The 18,003-nt window shown below is 41.5% G+C and overlaps 1 protein-coding gene across 2 annotated transcripts in view; it reads left to right on the top strand.

Annotated features, from left to right (window-relative positions):
• The first annotated feature begins 1,142 nt into the window (after positions 1 to 1,142).
• The window catches only part of LOC115416426 (regulator of telomere elongation helicase 1), a 40,105-nt gene continuing 23,244 nt past the window's right edge, over positions 1,143 to 18,003 (top strand). Inside the window, exons 1-17 of one of the 2 annotated variants that reach the window (XM_030130195.1) lie at positions 1,215 to 1,285; positions 1,430 to 1,531; positions 1,697 to 1,895; positions 2,219 to 2,312; positions 3,266 to 3,347; positions 6,850 to 6,910; positions 7,428 to 7,503; positions 8,747 to 8,831; positions 13,007 to 13,072; positions 13,758 to 13,908; positions 14,001 to 14,039; positions 14,611 to 14,686; positions 14,784 to 14,881; positions 15,001 to 15,056; positions 15,264 to 15,335; positions 15,422 to 15,503; positions 16,207 to 16,339. In XM_030130195.1, the coding sequence (XP_029986055.1) occupies positions 1,430 to 1,531; positions 1,697 to 1,895; positions 2,219 to 2,312; positions 3,266 to 3,347; positions 6,850 to 6,910; positions 7,428 to 7,503; positions 8,747 to 8,831; positions 13,007 to 13,072; positions 13,758 to 13,908; positions 14,001 to 14,039; positions 14,611 to 14,686; positions 14,784 to 14,881; positions 15,001 to 15,056; positions 15,264 to 15,335; positions 15,422 to 15,503; positions 16,207 to 16,339 (1,472 nt within the window). In that variant the 5' untranslated portion in view covers positions 1,215 to 1,285. Of the gene's footprint in view, positions 1,532 to 1,696; positions 1,896 to 2,218; positions 2,313 to 3,265; positions 3,348 to 6,849; positions 6,911 to 7,427; positions 7,504 to 8,746; positions 8,832 to 13,006; positions 13,073 to 13,757; positions 13,909 to 14,000; positions 14,040 to 14,610; positions 14,687 to 14,783; positions 14,882 to 15,000; positions 15,057 to 15,263; positions 15,336 to 15,421; positions 15,504 to 16,206; positions 16,340 to 18,003 lie in introns of both variants that reach the window. The other variant, XM_030130196.1, reaches the window with a different exon arrangement.

Here is an 18,003-nt window from a genome sequence, read left to right as displayed (position 1 = left end):
GTGTACACTATCTAGAGAAGTGGGGCATCAAAAGTTAGCCGAATTTTTTGAATCGGCATCACCGTTTTTGTGTGACGAGGTTGCAAACTTTGCGAAGTTTTTTTCGAAAATTTACCATCACAAAAATTGCTTCAGCTCAGACATACGAACACCGATTTGGCTGAAATTTGACTCAGACATCTATCTCCCAGGCCTACACCCATTTATTAAAATAAATTGAAATTTCGCACTATAGCGCCCCCTACAAATGTACATTTACAAAAATGACATCAGTTCGGACATACGAACACCGATTTGGCTCAAATTTGACTCAGACATCTGTCTCAAAGGCCTACACCTATTTATCAAAAGAAACTGAAATTTTGCAATACAGCGCCCCCTGCAAAAATTTTTAATATTTTTTATTAAAATTGCTTCAGTTCCGACATACGAACACCAATTTGGCTCAAATTTGACTCAGACATCTATCTCCCAGGCCTACACCCATTTATCAGAAAAAAATTAAATTCGGCGCCATAGCGCCCCCTACAATGTTACCTTTACGAAAATTACTTCATGTTAGACATGCGAACACCAATTTGGCTCAAATTTGAATCAGTTGTCAATCTCTCAGGCCTACACCCATTGATCAAAACAAATTGCCACTTCGCTCAGTAGCACCCCCTACAAATTTACCTTCACGAAAATTGCATCAGTTGAGACACACGAACACCGATTTGGCTCAAATTTGACTCAGTGGTACATCTCACAGGCCTACACCCATTCAATGGAACAAATTGAATTTCGGCTTATAGCACCCCCTACAGATTTATTTATACAAAATTTTGTTCAGTTCGGACATACGAACACTGATTTGTCTCAAATCAATTGTCAATGTCCCAGGCCTACACCCATTCATCAGAAGACACAAAATTTGGAGCTAGAGCGCCACCTGCTGAACGATGAGCATACTTCCACTGGACGTGCCCTTGGCGAGGGCCTTTAGATGCCGCTTGCGGCTTTAATTGTGAACCTTATTGTGTTCCACTCCTGTACAGTAGGGGGCAGTATGCACCTTTGAACGATAGGTGGAATCCGCCAATAAAAGTAGGGAAGAAGAAGACTTCACAGTGCGCATGTGCAAAGCAGATAGCTGGCGCGAACTGGAGTGTTGAAGCAGGTTAATGTAGTTGTGTGTTCTGGTGGTTATGTTCGGAGGTTCTGGTGTCAGTGGACTCCTCTGTCCGCACAGCTGGTCCTTCTGTAAAGGCCATGTGGAGGAGGAGCTCCGGTTTGAAGAACCACTGTTAGCATAGAGCCGGTTGTTGGTGGGTTAGTTGGGTTCTGTCAGTTAGTTTAGTTCGGTTAGTTAGCTTAGTTAGCTTAGTTCGGTTAGTTAGCTTAGTTCGGCTTATTTGTTGTAGTTTTAGTTTGTTTTGTTCAGTTTCAGATGTGTTCAGTGTCTGTCAGAGGAGTGTCCGTCAGTTTTCCATTCACTCCATATGAATGTCAGAAGGAATACATGAACAGAGTGATGGACTGTCTGCAGAAGGTAAGGAGATATTTACCCCTTAACTTAAAGACCCTAAACCCTTTAACCCTTACAGACCCAAACGTCCACCTTTAACCCTACCATGTGTGACTGTCAGTGTGTCAGTGCAGTCTTCAGTAACAGCAGTGTGTGTCAGTTGCGTAAATGGTGTGTGTTTGTTCACAGAAGGTGAACGGTGTGTTGGAGTCTCCCACAGGTACAGGTAAAACCCTGTGTCTGCTGTGTGCCACTCTGGCCTGGAGGGAACACTTCAAAGACACCATCTCAGCCAGAAAGATCACACAGAGGCTGAAGGGAGAGGAGATGTTCCCCAGTACAGGCACGGCATCATGGGGAAGTACTGCAACAGACGGAGACACCCCAGGTACGGACACCCAGGGTACCAACACTCAGGGCACTGACACACAGGGTACCAACACCCAGGGTACCAACACGCAGGGCACCGACACACAGGGTACGGACACCCAGGGTACCAACACCCAGGGTACCAAAACACAGGTGTATACTGAGGGTGTTCACTTAAAAATGAAATGGAATGTGAACATGAACACAGTGCATGTGTAGCTCACAGCCATAGTAGATCTAGTTGTATTATTTAAAATACTTACATATGATGTGTGTCATATGTTGTCGTTTATGTTTCTATAAATCCACATCTTTTTTATTATATGGGTGGGTTTTTTTCAGCCTACTACACAGACGTTCCCAAGATCATCTATGCATCCAGGACACACTCTCAGCTGGCACAGGTCATTGGTGAATTAAAGAAGATCTCATACAGGTACGAGAACACTACAGGTCCAGTGGGGGACCGGTGACCTATGACCTGTGACCTATAACCTGTGACCTCTGACCTGTGACCTGGTTAGCCAAAGCCTGTTCTCCAGTCAGGCTGTTGTTGTGGTTCTTCCGTGTTTTGAACCTGTTTGACTCCACACGTGTAAATATGGAACTAGTTTGTCCAAAATTCAGCACTCAGACCACAGACGGCAACATGATCATCTGTACTGTTTTACCTAAACCACAGGTGTCAAACATGCGGCCCGGGGGTCAAATCTGGCCCACCAAAGGGTCCAGTCCGGCCCACATAAGGGTCCAGTCCGGCCCTGGGGATGAATTTGTGAAATGCAAAAATTACAATGAAGAAATGAACAATCCTTTTAGTTCAGGTTCCACATTCAGACCAGTTCAATCTGCAGTGGACAGGAGCAGTCAGATACTATCAGAATAACAGAGAAATAATGACGATAACTCCATATTTTTTTCATAGTAAGTGTAAATATTTTCATGTAATTTACACTAAAACAAAGTATAATTTTGCAAAAAATGCGAATAACCTGAACAAATATGAACAATCTGAAATGTTTTAAGAGAAGTATTAATATTTTGTCTGTTATTAAATGCTTTGTGTGTTTTTTATATTATAATGTACATGTGTAAATGATAAACTGAGGCAGAATATTGTTCAAATTACACTGATTTTTTTCAGTTTGTTCATGTTATTCACATTGTCTGAAAGGACAGTTTGTAGATGTAAACCTTTTCGTAATGTAAATGAACTTTTTTTGCTCTAAAACAGAAAAGTTCAGAGTTGACATTATTTATATATTCTGTTATTATTTGACTGGTTCGGCCCACTGCAGATCAAATTTAACTGAATGTTGAACTGAACTAACATGAGTTTGACAGCCTTGCACTAAACCAGCTGTGTGTGTGTGTGTGTGTGTGTGTTAGGCCAAAGGTATGTGTACTGGGGTCCAGAGAACAGCTGTGTATAAACCAGGAGGTGATGCGTCAGGAGAACAACCACGTTAAGGTAAATGTCTGACATATTCAACTACAGAGGCTTCATTGTAGAGGGTCTGCACATGACGTCAGTGTTAGCAGAAGTCACCGTGGCTCTGCCCACTGAGTGTCAGAAAGAGGGAGATGAGTGACAGCATTGGCTTCAATACTGTCTAAACTGAAGAACAATATTGAGTCAAAAATGGGGCAGAGCTGTTGTGAGAATGATTGTATTTTCAGGTTCTTAAAGCAGTGGGAGCTATCATTTTACAGACACTGAAAGACAAAGAAAAGAGAAGGAGATGGATCCACAAATCCAGGAAACCAAACCTAGATCTGTGGATCCTGTTTGGTGTCAGCTAACATTCACTGATGCTGTATTTTTGGGTCCAATCAGACCTGAAATGACCTATTGTTTTGGCTAACGTTCCTTCTTAGTGCAGCTCTTGGTTTCATGATCAGATCTTTCATGGTTTTTGTCTTCATTTTGTGATTGTGAACCTTGTGCTCCTACATGATTAGTAAACTAACTGAAACTGAGGCCAACCTAGTTTTACAAATACAGGGGAACTGGAGAATAAAGCTACGACGGAGTATTAGGACCACAGAAGAAAAGAAAAACACTGGTCACTACCAGTATAAAGTCATAAAATATGGAGATAAAACCTGTAATTTTATGAGAATAAAGTCGAATACAAAAAGAATCACAATGTTATAATAATAATAATAATAATAATAATAATAATAATAATAATAATACATCAGTTTTATATAGCGCTTTTCTAAGTACTCAAAGACGCTTTACAAAAAACAACCAAGGGACAAACATACATCCAACGGGTAAACAGATACAAAGTTAATGCTAAATGGTAATCGAAGAACAAATACAGAGACAAATACTGATAAAAGAAAAACACACAAAAGAAGGTATGCGAGAGTGGAGGAGGTTGAGCGGGCGGTCAGTTTTCGAATGATGATCTGAAGAGGTGGGATTTGAGTTGGCTTTTGAATGAGGTGAGTGTGTCGGAGTTCCGGATGTGAATGGGTAGAGAGTTCCAGAGGGTGGGGGGGGCGATGGCAAAAGCCCTGTCACCCAAGGTGCGGAACTTAGTCTTGGTGATGGGGGTGAGAAGTTTAGCATCTGCAGAGCAGAGGTGGCGAGTAGGGGAGTGGCGGTGAAGTAAATCTGTCAGGCAAGGGGGGGCAAGGTTGTGTAGGGCTTTGTAGGTGATGAGGAGGATCTTGAAGTTAATGCGTTGTTGAACAGGGAGCCAATGAAGTTGACGGAGGATGGGTGTGATGTGATTTCTGGAGCGGGAGTGGGTGAGTAACCGGGCGGCTGAGTGCTGGACATACTGTAATTTTTGGAGGGCAGTGGAAGGAAGGCCATAAAGAATGCTATTACAATAATCTAGTCTGGAGGTGATGAAGGCATGGATGAGTGTTTCGGCAGCTGAGGGGGAGAGGGTGGGGCGGAGGCGTGCGATGTTGCGAAGATGAAGGAAGGAAGTTTTGGTGACATGATTGATGTGTGATTTGAAGGAAAGGGTGGGGTCTATGATGATGCCGAGGTTTCTGGCCAGGGGAGAGGGGGTGACTGAGTGACCATCGATGGAGAGTGAGAAGTTCTGGGAGGAGGGGAGAAGAGATTTTGGTCCAAAAATGATGATTTCAGTTTTATTGCTGTTGAGTTTGAGAAAGTTGTTGGTCATCCAGGTTTTAATGTCGGTGAGGCAGTTGGTGATGGTGGAGAGAATGGCGGGGGTGATGGCTTTAGTGGAGATGTACAGCTGGGTGTCGTCAGCATAACAGTGAAAGTGGAGACCATGGTGACGGATGATATGACCGAGCGGAAGTATGTACAAGGGACACCGTGTGATACCGGGGTGGTGTGTGATTTGTGGTTGTTGATGGAGATGAAGTGAAATCTGTCGGACAGGTAAGAGGTGAACCAGGAAAGGGCAGGGTCAGTGATTCCAATGGAGTGCAGACGGCGGAGGAGGATTGAGTGATTGATGGTGTCGAAAGCTGCACTGAGGTGGAGGAGAAGGAGGATGGTGAGGGAACCGGAGTCAGAGGAGAGTAGGAGGTCATTGGTGACTTTGAGAAGGGCGGTTTCAGTGCTGTGATGTGAATGGAATCCAGATTGAAATGTGTCATACACTTTGTTGGAGAGGAGATATTGCTTGAGTTGGGCTGCGACAACTCTTTCCAGTATTTTTGACAGAAATGGGAGGTTGGAGATCGGTCTGAAGTTATTGGGGTCATTGGAATCTAGGCCAGGTTTCTTAAGGAGGGGAGTGATGGCAGCAGTCTTGAGAGGTAGGGGGACTGTACCAGTGGTAAGGGAAGAGTTGATGGTCTCAGTGATGAGTGGGATGAGAGGGGTGAGACAGGCTTTGATAAGGGGGGAGGGGATGGGATCCAGAGGGCTAGTGGATGATTTCATGCTGGAGAGTATTTCAGGGAGTTTGTCAGTGGTAATGGTTGAGAAGAGGGAGAGCCGTTTGTCTGTGGGTGGGGGAAGAATGGGTTCCGGGTCAGAGGTGATGGCGGAGGAAGAGGCAAGCTGGTCGTGAATATTGTCAATTTTGGAGTGAAAAAATGATAGAAAGTTATTGCATTTTTCAGGGGTGAAAGATGATGGAATGTTGTCATGAGGTTTGAGGAGTTTGTTGATGTTGTTATGAGAATAAAGTCGTAGTTATAAAAAACCCTCATAATTTAACAAAAATGTCATTCGTGTATGAGATGAAAGTCGTCATATTCTGACAATAAAGCCATAATATCATCAGAATAATGAGTTAATTTAAACCAGGTGGTGTAAATCTGCTAATTTCCCAGAATGTAGTGGTGCCCTGCTGGTCTACAGCAGTAGTATCTGTGTTGGATAAAGGACTGGATCTGAACTAGACTCAGTAAATCTGCTCAGTCCCAGTAGATCATGCATATATTCACTGGGGTCAGTCCACGCTCGACTGGAAATGACCTTTGGATCAGCTGGTTCTGGGCCCTAGTTTTAGACCCTTTGGATCAGCTGGTTCTGGGCCCTAGTTTTGGAGCCTTTGGATCAGCTGGTTCTGGGCCCTAGTTTTGGAGCCTTTGGATCAGCTGGTTCTGGGCCCTAGTTTTGGAGCCTTTGGATCAGCTGGTTCTGGGCCCAAGTTTTGGACCCTGGTTGTCAGTCCTGATGAAACCATGTATATTTGTTTCAGGTCCAAATAGCGCTGATCCCCTCCACCCTGGATCAGGTCTGGATCCTCCATTTGTGTCCACATGTCAGTGTTCATGGACCACTTGTTCTTTGGTAGCTCGTACAGATCCATGTCCAGTCCAGTTGTCCTTCATTTAATTTCAGATTTCCCATGATCCTTTTCTCTGGCTTTGTTTACTGCTATACTCTGTCATGTTGAGCAGGTTGGTTTAAGACACTCAGTCTGATTGAGAGGGGCGTGGTCTGGGGGGAGTGACTGATGTGCAGACCCTCTATATGTACACACACACACACCTACCTTGTCTTGCTTCTTTTCTAGGTCCACATGTGTCGGTCTAAGGTTTCCACCAGGTCCTGTGTCTACTATAACAATGTTGAAGGTAATTCCATACACTACACTGTAATTATGGGATGGATCAGGGCTTCTGTTCACATATAAAATATCATTTTCCATCCAGTTATGTTAGATATGTCACAGGGGTGGGGATGAGGGGGACTGATGCAGCAAGTATTTTCTGTGGCGATATTGTATGGATGCACAGGCTTCAAGTATGGGTCTGTTATTAGGATGTGAAATGACAAATATGGACTGAGCTGTTTGTGCGCTAGACAAATAAAATCCAGACCAGGGTCAGGACTCTATATAAACATGTGTGTGTACAGAAACCATTAATATGTGCTGACATCAGGTGATCGAGTGGACGTCCGTGGATGAGTCCAACTGACATGGACATAGACCTGGACATGGACATAAACCTGGACCTGGACATAAACATGGACATGGACATGGACCTGGACATGGACGGAGCTGAAGCACTGACACCATCTGATTCTGGCTCCGCCTTCTTTCACACACACATGCTCAGTTTGGTTTTCACTGTTTTCTTCCATTTTCAGAGAAAAGCTCAGATACAGACCTGGTTCACTCCATCCTGGATGTAGAAGATCTGGTCAAATATGGAACCAAACACAGGTATGATCCCACTGGTCCAGTCCTGGACCTGATCTCACTGGTCCAGTTCTTTTGGTTCTGTGGGTTTCAGCTCATTCTGTCAGCTGATCAGTGTCTACAATTATGTTTGCCCACTTTGGTTCGATATGTTTAGTGTGCACTGACAGTTGAATTTAGTGTGTAGTGCAGGGTTCTAAACTCCTGTTCATTCAGGTTCCACATTCAGACCCATTTAATCTGCAGTGGACCGAACCAGTCAAATAATAACAGAATAACTGGTAAATAATGACAACTGACAATTTATGTCTGTGTTTTAGTGCAAAAAAAAATTAAATGATGAAAATACTTACTTTTATAAACCATTCAAACAAAAGTTGTGGATGAACTGAAAAAAATGACATTTCTTCAGAAAAATCAGTGTAATTTTCTCAGTCTTCTTCCTCCACTTCTCATTAGTCCATGTGCATTCTGGATCAGATCTACAAAGACACTAAACACTGAGGAACAGGAAGAAAAGAGTTCAAACTGGACTGAATTTAATACAGACATTTCAGGTTGGGCACATTTGTTCAGGTTAGTCACATTTTATTGGTACAGGAGAGTTTGGAAATGGAAAGATTTTCAGAATTTAATGTGACTTTTTGCACTAAAACAAAGACAAACATTTGAAGTTGTTAATGGAAGATTTTTTGCTTAAATCAAGATTTTTTGCTAAATTTAAGCTAAGTTGTTTTTTTTTTTTTTTTTTGTTTTTTTGCTTAATTCAAGATTTTTTCCTTAATTTAAGCTAATTTTTTTTTATTTTTTTTGCTTAATTCAATTCCAGACTGGAATTTTTGCACTTTGTAAATTCATCCCAGGGGTCAGATTGGAACCTTTGGAGGGACACATTTGGCCCCTGGGACACATGTTTGACACCCCTGGTGTAGTGTATAGTTTTTTTGATATACACCCTGTATTTTCAAAGGCTGTTCTCATTTTTATACCTGATGTGAATCCTTTGGTAAAAGGACTGTATTTGGAACCAGGCTGTTCTACCTTCATTTAAATACACACTGAACTTGATGGCGTCTTCACCTTTGACTTAAACCTGACTGTCCTGTTGTGTGGAGTGTTTTTAATAGTCTTTTATTTTGGAAGGGTGTGTCTGTACTACCTGTCCTGTTGTGTGAAGTGTTTATCATCTTCTTTTACTTTGGAAGGGTGTGTCCGTACTACCTGTCCTGTTGTGTGGATTGTTTTTAATGGTCTTTTATTTTGGAAGGGTGTGTCCGTACTACCTGTCCCGGTCCATGAAGCAGCAGGCAGACATCATCTTTATGCCCTACAACTACCTGTTGGATCCAAAGGTAAACCTGGGGTCACACCCACTCAGTCCATTTACAGCCATAATAACACTAACATCAGATTAGTATTGATCATATAAAACACTAACATCAGATTAATATTGTTCATATAAAACACTAACATCAGATTAGTATTGTTCATATAAAACACTAACATCAGATTAGTATTGATCATATAAAACACTAACATCAGATTAATATTGTTCATATAAAACACTAACATCAGATTAATATTGTTCATATAAAACACTAACATCAGATTAGTATTGATCATATAAAACACTAACATCAGATTAATATTGTTCATATAAAACACTAACATCAGATTAATATTGTTCATATAAAACACTAACATCAGATTAATATTGTTCATATAAAACACTAACATCAGATTAGTATTGATCATATAAAACACTAACATCAGATTAATATTGTTCATATAAAACACTAACATCAGATTAGTATTGTTCATATAAAACACTAACATCAGATTAGTATTGATCATATAAAACACTAACATCAGATTAATATTGTTCATATAAAACACTAACATCAGATTAATATTGTTCATATAAAACACTAACATCAGATTAGTATTGATCATATAAAACACTAACATCAGATTAATATTGTTCATATAAAACACTAACATCAGATTAGTATTGTTCATATAAAACACTAACATCAGATTAATATTGTTCATATAAAACACTAACATCAGATTAATATTGTTCATATAAAACACTAACATCAGATTAATATTGTTCATATAAAACACTAACATCAGATTAGTATTGATCATATAAAACACTAACATCAGATTAGTATTGATCATATAAAACACTAACATCAGATTAATATTGTTCATATAAAACACTAACATCAGATTAATATTGTTCATATAAAACACTAACATCAGATTAATATTGTTCATATAAAACACTAACATCAGATTAGTATTGTTCATATAAAACACTAACATCAGATTAGTATTGTTCATATAAAACACTAACATCAGATTAGTATTGTTCATATAAAACACTAACATCAGATTAGTATTGATCATGTAAAACACTAACATCAGATTAGTATTGATCATGTAAACAGGATCATCTGATCGGCTTTATCTGATAACAGTAGTAATCTGATTAGGAGGAATCAGATTAACACACCTACATTTGTCCCCAATACTCTGATATCTTCACACATGTAAACAGGTTCATCTGGTTTATGTAGTTTTTGTTTCCATCTGCAAATGTGTAAAAAAAAAAAAACTCTATATAAACTGAAGTTATGCAGCGACGCCGTGAGTCGAATGAAGGAAAATACAATGACTGAAAAATTTCTGATATATTGATATTTTGTGGCAATTCTTCTAATTTATAGAAATATAATATTACATTTTTTTGGGTGAAATGCTACTTTAACAATGCTTATGTAGAGTAGATTCAAATTGTAGCATCTAGTCCATTTTTATTGGAAGCTATATCTGAAAACAGAGTGAAAAAATATTGATTAGAAGCAAAGTTAAAGCCATTTTTGTAATAGAAGGAATATTTCCAGTCATGCCACCTGCCACCATGGGAAACTGTTGAGGTGTTTCCATATTCAGAATGATTTGCAATGGTCATATGTAGAACTGTGACAAATATCCAATTTGTTTCCAAAAGTGCACAAACATTCAGCTAAGCCACTGGGCTAGAAAAAGAAAAACAAAAAATGAAATGAAATGAAATGAAGGGGAGCAGTAACATGTGACCTATTCTGTAGTCCTATTAGCCCACATTAGCTCCTCCCACATTTAGGGCTGTTAGAAAATATTGGTTCTGCATTATATCGCGATATTTCATTTCACAATACTGTCTCAATATTAAAAAGTACAGTATCGATATTTTTAGGTATTTATTTAAATGCAGATATTGTGGAGGTTCATTTTAGTTTTGTTTTTTCTTTTTTGTTTCTATTTTATTTATTCTTATTTCACACTCTTTTATTCAATAATGTTGGTTCCTTTGTTGGGATTGAACTTAAATCCTGTTCTGATGTTAGTTGTGAACTAATAGAATCTGAACATTTGAACAGGATCTGAAACTGGAGTGTCTGTAAAACAGAATTTCAGTTTGAACACAGTTTGAACATTTGGTGATAGAACATTAGATCCTGTTGGGATCAAATAAACATGTGTTTAGTATTTGTGCAGATTTCTACTGTAATTCAATTCTTCAAGGAAATAATCATTTAAGAAAAAGAAACAAACAAAAACATCACCTTTTTAACAGTATCATGATATATTGTGATATATCGTATTATGGTCCTAGTATTGTGATTTGTATCGTATCTCCAGATTCTTGCTGATATACAGCCCTACTGATTTATGTAGTTTTTGTTTCCATCTGCACATGTGTAAAAAAAAAAAAAAAAACTCTATACAAACTGAAGTTCTGCAGTGACACCGTGAGTCGAATGAAAAAGGAAAACAAACAATGAAATTAAATGGAGAGCAGTAACATGTGACCTATTCTGTCGTCCCATTAGCCCACATTAGCTCCTCCCACATTAGGACGGCTAATGCTGACACCACAGGTGTTAGCCATGCTTACAAGACAAGAGTGGATGTTCTGAAAATGACAGGAAGTGTACGCATGACGTCATAACGTATGTACGAACTCTGAAAGTAATCCAATACTGGACTGGAACATGTTAACCAGGGTTTTGAATGATCGCATTTCTGAAGTGACTGTAAACAGGTCACATCTGATGATGGTTATTATGGGATGAGTCCAGTTCTGGTGTTTTTATGGTTATTATGGGATGAGTCCAATTCTGGTGTTTTTATGGTTATTATGGGATGAGTCCAATTCTGGTGTTTTTATGGTCATGTAAACGGGCTCATAGATAGGGCTGTGTATTGGCAGGAATTTGGCGATTCGATACAAATCGCAATACTAGGATCACGATATGATATATCACAATACTTTTGACAAGGCGATGTTTTTTGTTTTGTTTCTTTTTTTAAAAGATTAATTCCTGAAAAAACTTACAGTGCAGCATTTGGATAAAGAAAGTTTTTACATGCGGCGTTACCAGACCAAAGATCACACAAATAAATACATAAATAATGTTTTATAGACATTACAGTTTCAGATCCTGGTTAAATGTTCGGATTCTATTAGTTGTGAAAAGAATCCGTAGTGTTCAGTCCCTGAATCATCCACCATCAGAACATTATTTTTGTGCATTCCCAATAAAAAAAACAAATATTTGCCTCTTTCAGACAGTAAGAAGTGCTCTTAGGATGATTGAAATAACTGTTATCAGTTGCAAAAAGTACATGTATGACCTGCGATATCACAATAATACTGTTGGAGTATACAAACAACAGAACAAAATACCCATGAATATAGAAATAAAAGAGCATGACAAACAAAAAAAAAAAGCAAAAATGAATCTCTGCCATGTCTGCATTTGATTGAATACTTAAAAATATCGATACAGTATCATGAAGTGAAATATCGCGATATATTGCAGAACCAATCTTTTCTTCCAGCCCTGCTCATAGATGCAGGTTCCACTTCAGTCTGATGACCCAAACTCAGTCTAGTTCAGAGCTCACATGAAGCCAGGTTAGTTCAGAAAACCAGGCGCATTTGTACGAATATTCCTGCTCAGTTTATCATTTATACATGTTTATTCTAACGTCCAGATAAAGAGGGTCTACAAACACACACATTTCAGAACAGGCTGAATACTGGTACACTCACACTGCACACAGTTCCACATGGTCAGATTTGTTCAGCTGATTCCCCTTTTGGTGAAATGATAGTTTGAGTGTAAATACAGTAAAATGACATGAAAATGTTTACATTTAACAAAGAAACGTGAAGTTGTGACTATTTAGAGTTATTATGACAGGATTTGACTGATATGACCCAACGCACATTAGACTGGTCTGGATGTGGAACCACTGGACCCTTATGTGGGCCGGACTGGACCCTTATGTGGGCAGGACCGGACCCTTAGGTGGGCTGGGTTTGGCCTCTGGACCACATGTTTGACATCTGTGGCCTAAATCCTGGAGGGGAGCTGTAGTAGATCTGATTAAATGAAATAACGGTTGTCCTGAATGTGTATGTTGTGTGTGTTGTGTTGTTATGTGTTGTGTTGTTGTGTGTTCCCAGAGCCGCAGGACACACAACATTGAGCTGAGTGGAGCTGTGGTCATCTTTGATGAGGCCCATAATGTGGTAAGAACAGACCAGTGGAACCATGCGACCTGTAGACCAGTGGAACCATGCGACCTGTAGACCAGTGGAACCATGCGACCTGTAGACCAGTGGAACCCTCTGACCTGTAGACCAGCGGAACCATGTGACCTGTAGACCAGTGGAACCATGTGACCTGTAGACCAGCGGAACCATGCGACCTGTAGACCAGTGGAACCCTCTGACCTGTAGACCAGCGGAACCATGCGACCTGTAGACCAGCGGAACCATGCGACCTGTAGACCAGCGGAACCATGCGACCTGTAGACCAGTGGAACCCTCTGACCTGTAGACCAGCGGAACCCTCTGACCTGTTGACCAGCAGAACCATGTGACCTGTAGACCAGCAAAACCATGTGACCTGTAGACCATGTGACCTGTAGACCAGCAGAACCATGTGACCTGTAGGCCATGTGACCTGTAGACCAGTGGAGCCATGTGACCTGTAGACCAGTGGAACCCTCTGACCTGTAGACCAGTGGAACCATGTGACCTGTAGACCATGTGACCTGTAGACCAGTGGAACCCTCTGACCTGTAGACCAGCGGAACCATGTGACCTGTAGACCAGCAGAACCATGTAACCTGTAGACCATGTGACCTGTAGACCAGTGGAACCATGTGACCTGTAGACCATGTGACCTGTGTGTGGTTCTTGTTGTGTGCAGGAGAAGACCTGTGAAGAGTCCACGTCCTTTGACCTGACTCCGTACGACGTGTCGTCGTCCATTAAAGCTGTGGACGCTCTGCTGATGGACAAGGTTAAAGACGCACAAGGAGACGACCTGTCCGACTGCAACATGGAGTCACTGAGCTCAGGTGTGTGTGTGTGTGTGAGAGGCTGCACACGCTCATTTAATGCGTATCTGTGTGTTAATGTGTGTGTGTGTGTGTACTGTTGTCTGTGGCAGGGTTGAAAGTCGATGTAACGGCCATCGCCAAAATCAAACGTAAGTGTTCTGTCATGACATCACCTGTTCATGACATCACCTGATCTGTTTAACCTCATGGAAGGTGAATATATATATGTGTGTGTGTTTGTTTGTGTGTGTGTGTGTGTGTGCGCATGTTTCTTTGTGTGTGTGTGTGTTTCTGTGTGTGTGTGTTTCTTTGTGTGTGTGTGTGCATGTTTCTTATTGTGTTTCTGTGTGTGTGCATGTTTCTGTGTGCGTGTTTCTTTGTGTGCGTGTTTCTTTGTGTGTGTGTGCGCATGTTTCTTATTGTGTTTCTGTGTGTGTGCGTGTTTTTGTGTGTGTGTTTCTTTGTGTGTGTGTGCGCGCGCATGTTTCTTTGTGTGTGTTTCTCTGTGTGTGTGTTTCTTTGTTTGTGTGTGTGTGCACATTTCTTTGTGTGTGTGTTTCTGTGTGCGCGTTTCTTTGTGTGTGTGTTTCTTTGTGTGTGTGTTTCTGTGTGTGTGTTTCTTTGTGTGTGTGTGTGCACGCATGTTTCTTTGTGTGTGTTTCTTTGTTTGTGTGTTTCTTTGTTTGTGTGTGTGTGTTTCTTTGTGTGTCTGTCCATCAGAGATCTTTCTGGATCTTGAAGCTGTCATCGACTCTTACGATGTTCCAGTCGACAAAGGAATTACAAAACCAGGAATGTATGTGTATTGTTTTTACTTTTCTATTTCTAAGGCAGGGTGGGGCGGTGTGTGTGTGTGTGTTGGTTGTATTGACAGTATGTGTATTTTGTGTCAGTTTCATCTATGAACTCCTGGAGCGAGCCCACCTGACTTACAGCAGCAAGACAGCTGTGGCTGAAGCACTGGAGCAGATCATCTCCTTCTTATCTGGAAGTCGGTACACGTCTGTGTGTGTGTGTGTGTGTGTGTGTGTGTGTGTGTGTCTGCGTGTGTCTGTGTGTGTGTCTGTCTGTTTATGGTCAGTGTGTCCATGTCAGTGTGTTTCTTATCAGAACCTGGGATCTTCCTGAACACCAGTGGTCTGCAGAAGCTGGCAGATATCATCCAAGTATGTCCACTGGATTCAACTGTCAATAGATTCAACTGTCAATGCAACTGTCAATGCACCACAGACCGACGTATTCAACTGTCAATGCACTGCAGACTGATGTATTCAATTGTTCAATTTCAATACCTATAAATGTGATCATTGTTCATGCATGTCAATGTCCATGAACATCTGTGACCTCCTGTGGTCTGTGTTTGTGTTTTGCAGTTAGTGTTTTGTGGTGAACCATCTGAGAAGGACCAAGCTCAGCAGATGCACCTGAACACGGCTCAGTTTAAGGTTTGGTTCCAGCACCGTCAGAACCAGAACCTCTACACTCCTGTCAGGTTCTGATCCATGAACACTAATCCAACTGCTGTCTGCAGGTTCACATCCACCCAAACATCAGCTACCGCGACAGAAAAGCCACCGCTGACGTCTGGGGTTCAGCGTCTGCAAAGAAACAAGGTGAGGACACTGGACCCCATGGTCTGGTCTGGTCTGGTCCAGGCTGGTCCATGGTCTCCATCTGGTCTTGTCTGGTCTATGGTCTACATCTGGTCCTTCATGTGTTCTCCTGTGTTTGTTCTTGTGTCTCTTCCAGGGAACATCCTCAGTTACTGTGTGTGTTCTTGTGTCTCTTCCAGAGAACATCTTCAGTTACTGGTGCTTCTGTGTTCTCCTGTGTCTCTTCCAGGGAACATTCTCAGTTACTGTGTTTGTTCTTGTGTCTCTTTCAGGGAACATCCTCAGTTACTGTGTGTTCTTGTGTCTTTTCCAGGGAACATCCTCAGTTACTGGTGCTTCTGTGTTCTTGTCTGTTCCAGGGAACATCCTCAGTTACTGTGTGTTCGTGTGTCTCTTCCAGGGAACATAGTCAGTTACTGGTGCTTCTGTGTTGTCCTGTGTCTCTTCCAGGGAACATCCTCAGTTACTGTGTCTGTTCTTGTCTCTTCCATGGAACATCCTCAGTTACTGTGTGTTCGTGTGTCTCTTCCAGGGAACATCCTCAGTTACTGGTGCTTCTGTGTTGTCCTGTGTCTCTTCCAGGGAACATCCTCAGTTACTGTGTGTTTGTGTGTCTCTTCCAGGGAACATCGTCAGTTACTTTGTGTGTGTTCTTGTCTGTTCCAGGGAATATCCTCAGTCACTGTGTTGTTGTCTGTTCCAGGGAACATCCTCAGTTACTGGTGCTTCTCTTCAGGGTTCTCCATGCAGGACCTGGTCCACCAGGGGGTTCGCTGTATCATTCTGACCAGTGGAACTCTGTCCCCTCTGGCCTCCTTCACCTCAGAGATGAGAATGTATGTACGTCCAACACTTGACCTCACATGGGCCAGTTGAAGGTATATATATACAGTACAGGCCAAAAGTTTGGACACACCTTCTTATTCTTTGCATTTTCTTTATTTTCATGACTATTTACATTGTAGATTCTCACTGAAGGCATCAAAACTATGAATGAACACATGTGGAATTATGTACTTAACAAAAAAGTGTGAAATAACTGATAACATCTCTTATATTCTAGTTTCTTCAAAGTATCCACCCTTAGCTCTGATGACTGTTTTGCACACTCTTGGCATTCTCTTGATGAGCTTCCAGAGGTAGTCACCTGAAATGGTTTCCTAACAGTCTTGAAGAAGTTCCCACAGATGCTTAGCACTTGTTGGCCCTTTTGCCTTCACTCTGCAGTCCAGCTCACCCCAAACCATCTCGATTGGGTTCAGGTCCGGTGACTATGGAGGCCAGGTCATCTGGCGCAGCACTCCATCACTCTCCTTCTTGGTCAAATATCCCTCACACAGCCTGGAGGTGTGTTTGGGGTCATTGTCCTGTTGAAACATAAATGATGGTCCAACTAAACGCAAACCGGATGGAATGGCATGTCACTTCAGGATACTGTGGTAGCCATGCTGATTCAGGTTGCCTTCACTCTTGAATAAATCCCCAACAGCGTCACCAGCAAAGCACCCCCACACCATCACACCTCCCCCTCCATGCTTCACGGTGGGAACCAGGCATGTAGCATCCATCCGTTCACCTTTTCTGCGTCGCACAAAGACACGGCGGTTGGATCCAAAGATCTGAAATTTGGACTCATCAGACCAAAGCACAGATTTCCACTGGTCTAATGTCCATTCCTTGGGTTTCTTGGCCCAAATAAATCTCTTGTGTTTGTTGCCTCTCCTGAGCAGTGGTTTCCTAGCAGCTATTTGACCATGAAGGCCTGATTCACGCAGTCTCCTCTTAACAGTTGTTGTAGAGATGTGTCTGCTGCTAGAGCTCTGTGTGGTATTCATCTGGTCTCTAATCTGAGCTGCTGTTAATTTGCGATTTCTGAGGCTGTTGACTCAGATGAACTTATCTTCAGCATCAGAGGTGACTCTTGGTCTTCCTTTCCTGGGGCGGTCCTCATGTGAGCCAGTTTCGTTGGAGCGCTTGATGGTTTTTGCGACTGCACTTGGGGACACATTCAAAGTTTTTGAAATGTTCTAGACTGACTGACCTTCATTTCTTAAAGTAATGATGGCCACTCGTTTGTCTTTACTGAACTGATTGGTTCTCGCCATAATATGCATTCTAACAGTTGTCCAATAGGGCTGTCAGCTGTGCATCAACCTGACTTCTGCACAACACAACTGATGGTCCCAACCCCATCAATAAGGCAAGAAATTCCACTAAGTAACCCTGACAAGGCACAGCTATGAAGTGAAAACCATTTCAGGTGACTACCTCTGGAAGCTCATCAAGAGAATGCCAAGGGTGTGCAAGGCAGTCATCAGAGCTAAGGGTGGATACTTTGAAGAAACTAGAATATAAGAGATGTTTTCAGTTATTTCACACTTTTTTGTTAAGTACATAATTCCACATGTGTTCATTTATAGTTTTGATGCCTTCAGTGAGAATCTACAATGTAAATAGTCATGAAAATAAAGAAAATGCGAAGAATGAGAAGGTGTGTCCA

Source organism: Sphaeramia orbicularis, unplaced genomic scaffold (genome assembly GCF_902148855.1).
Source record: "Sphaeramia orbicularis unplaced genomic scaffold, fSphaOr1.1, whole genome shotgun sequence".
NCBI classification, from domain to species: domain Eukaryota; kingdom Metazoa; phylum Chordata; class Actinopteri; order Kurtiformes; family Apogonidae; genus Sphaeramia; species Sphaeramia orbicularis.
The sequence above is the reverse complement of the archived record's forward strand: the minus strand, read 5'-3'. Positions and strand labels throughout refer to the sequence as shown.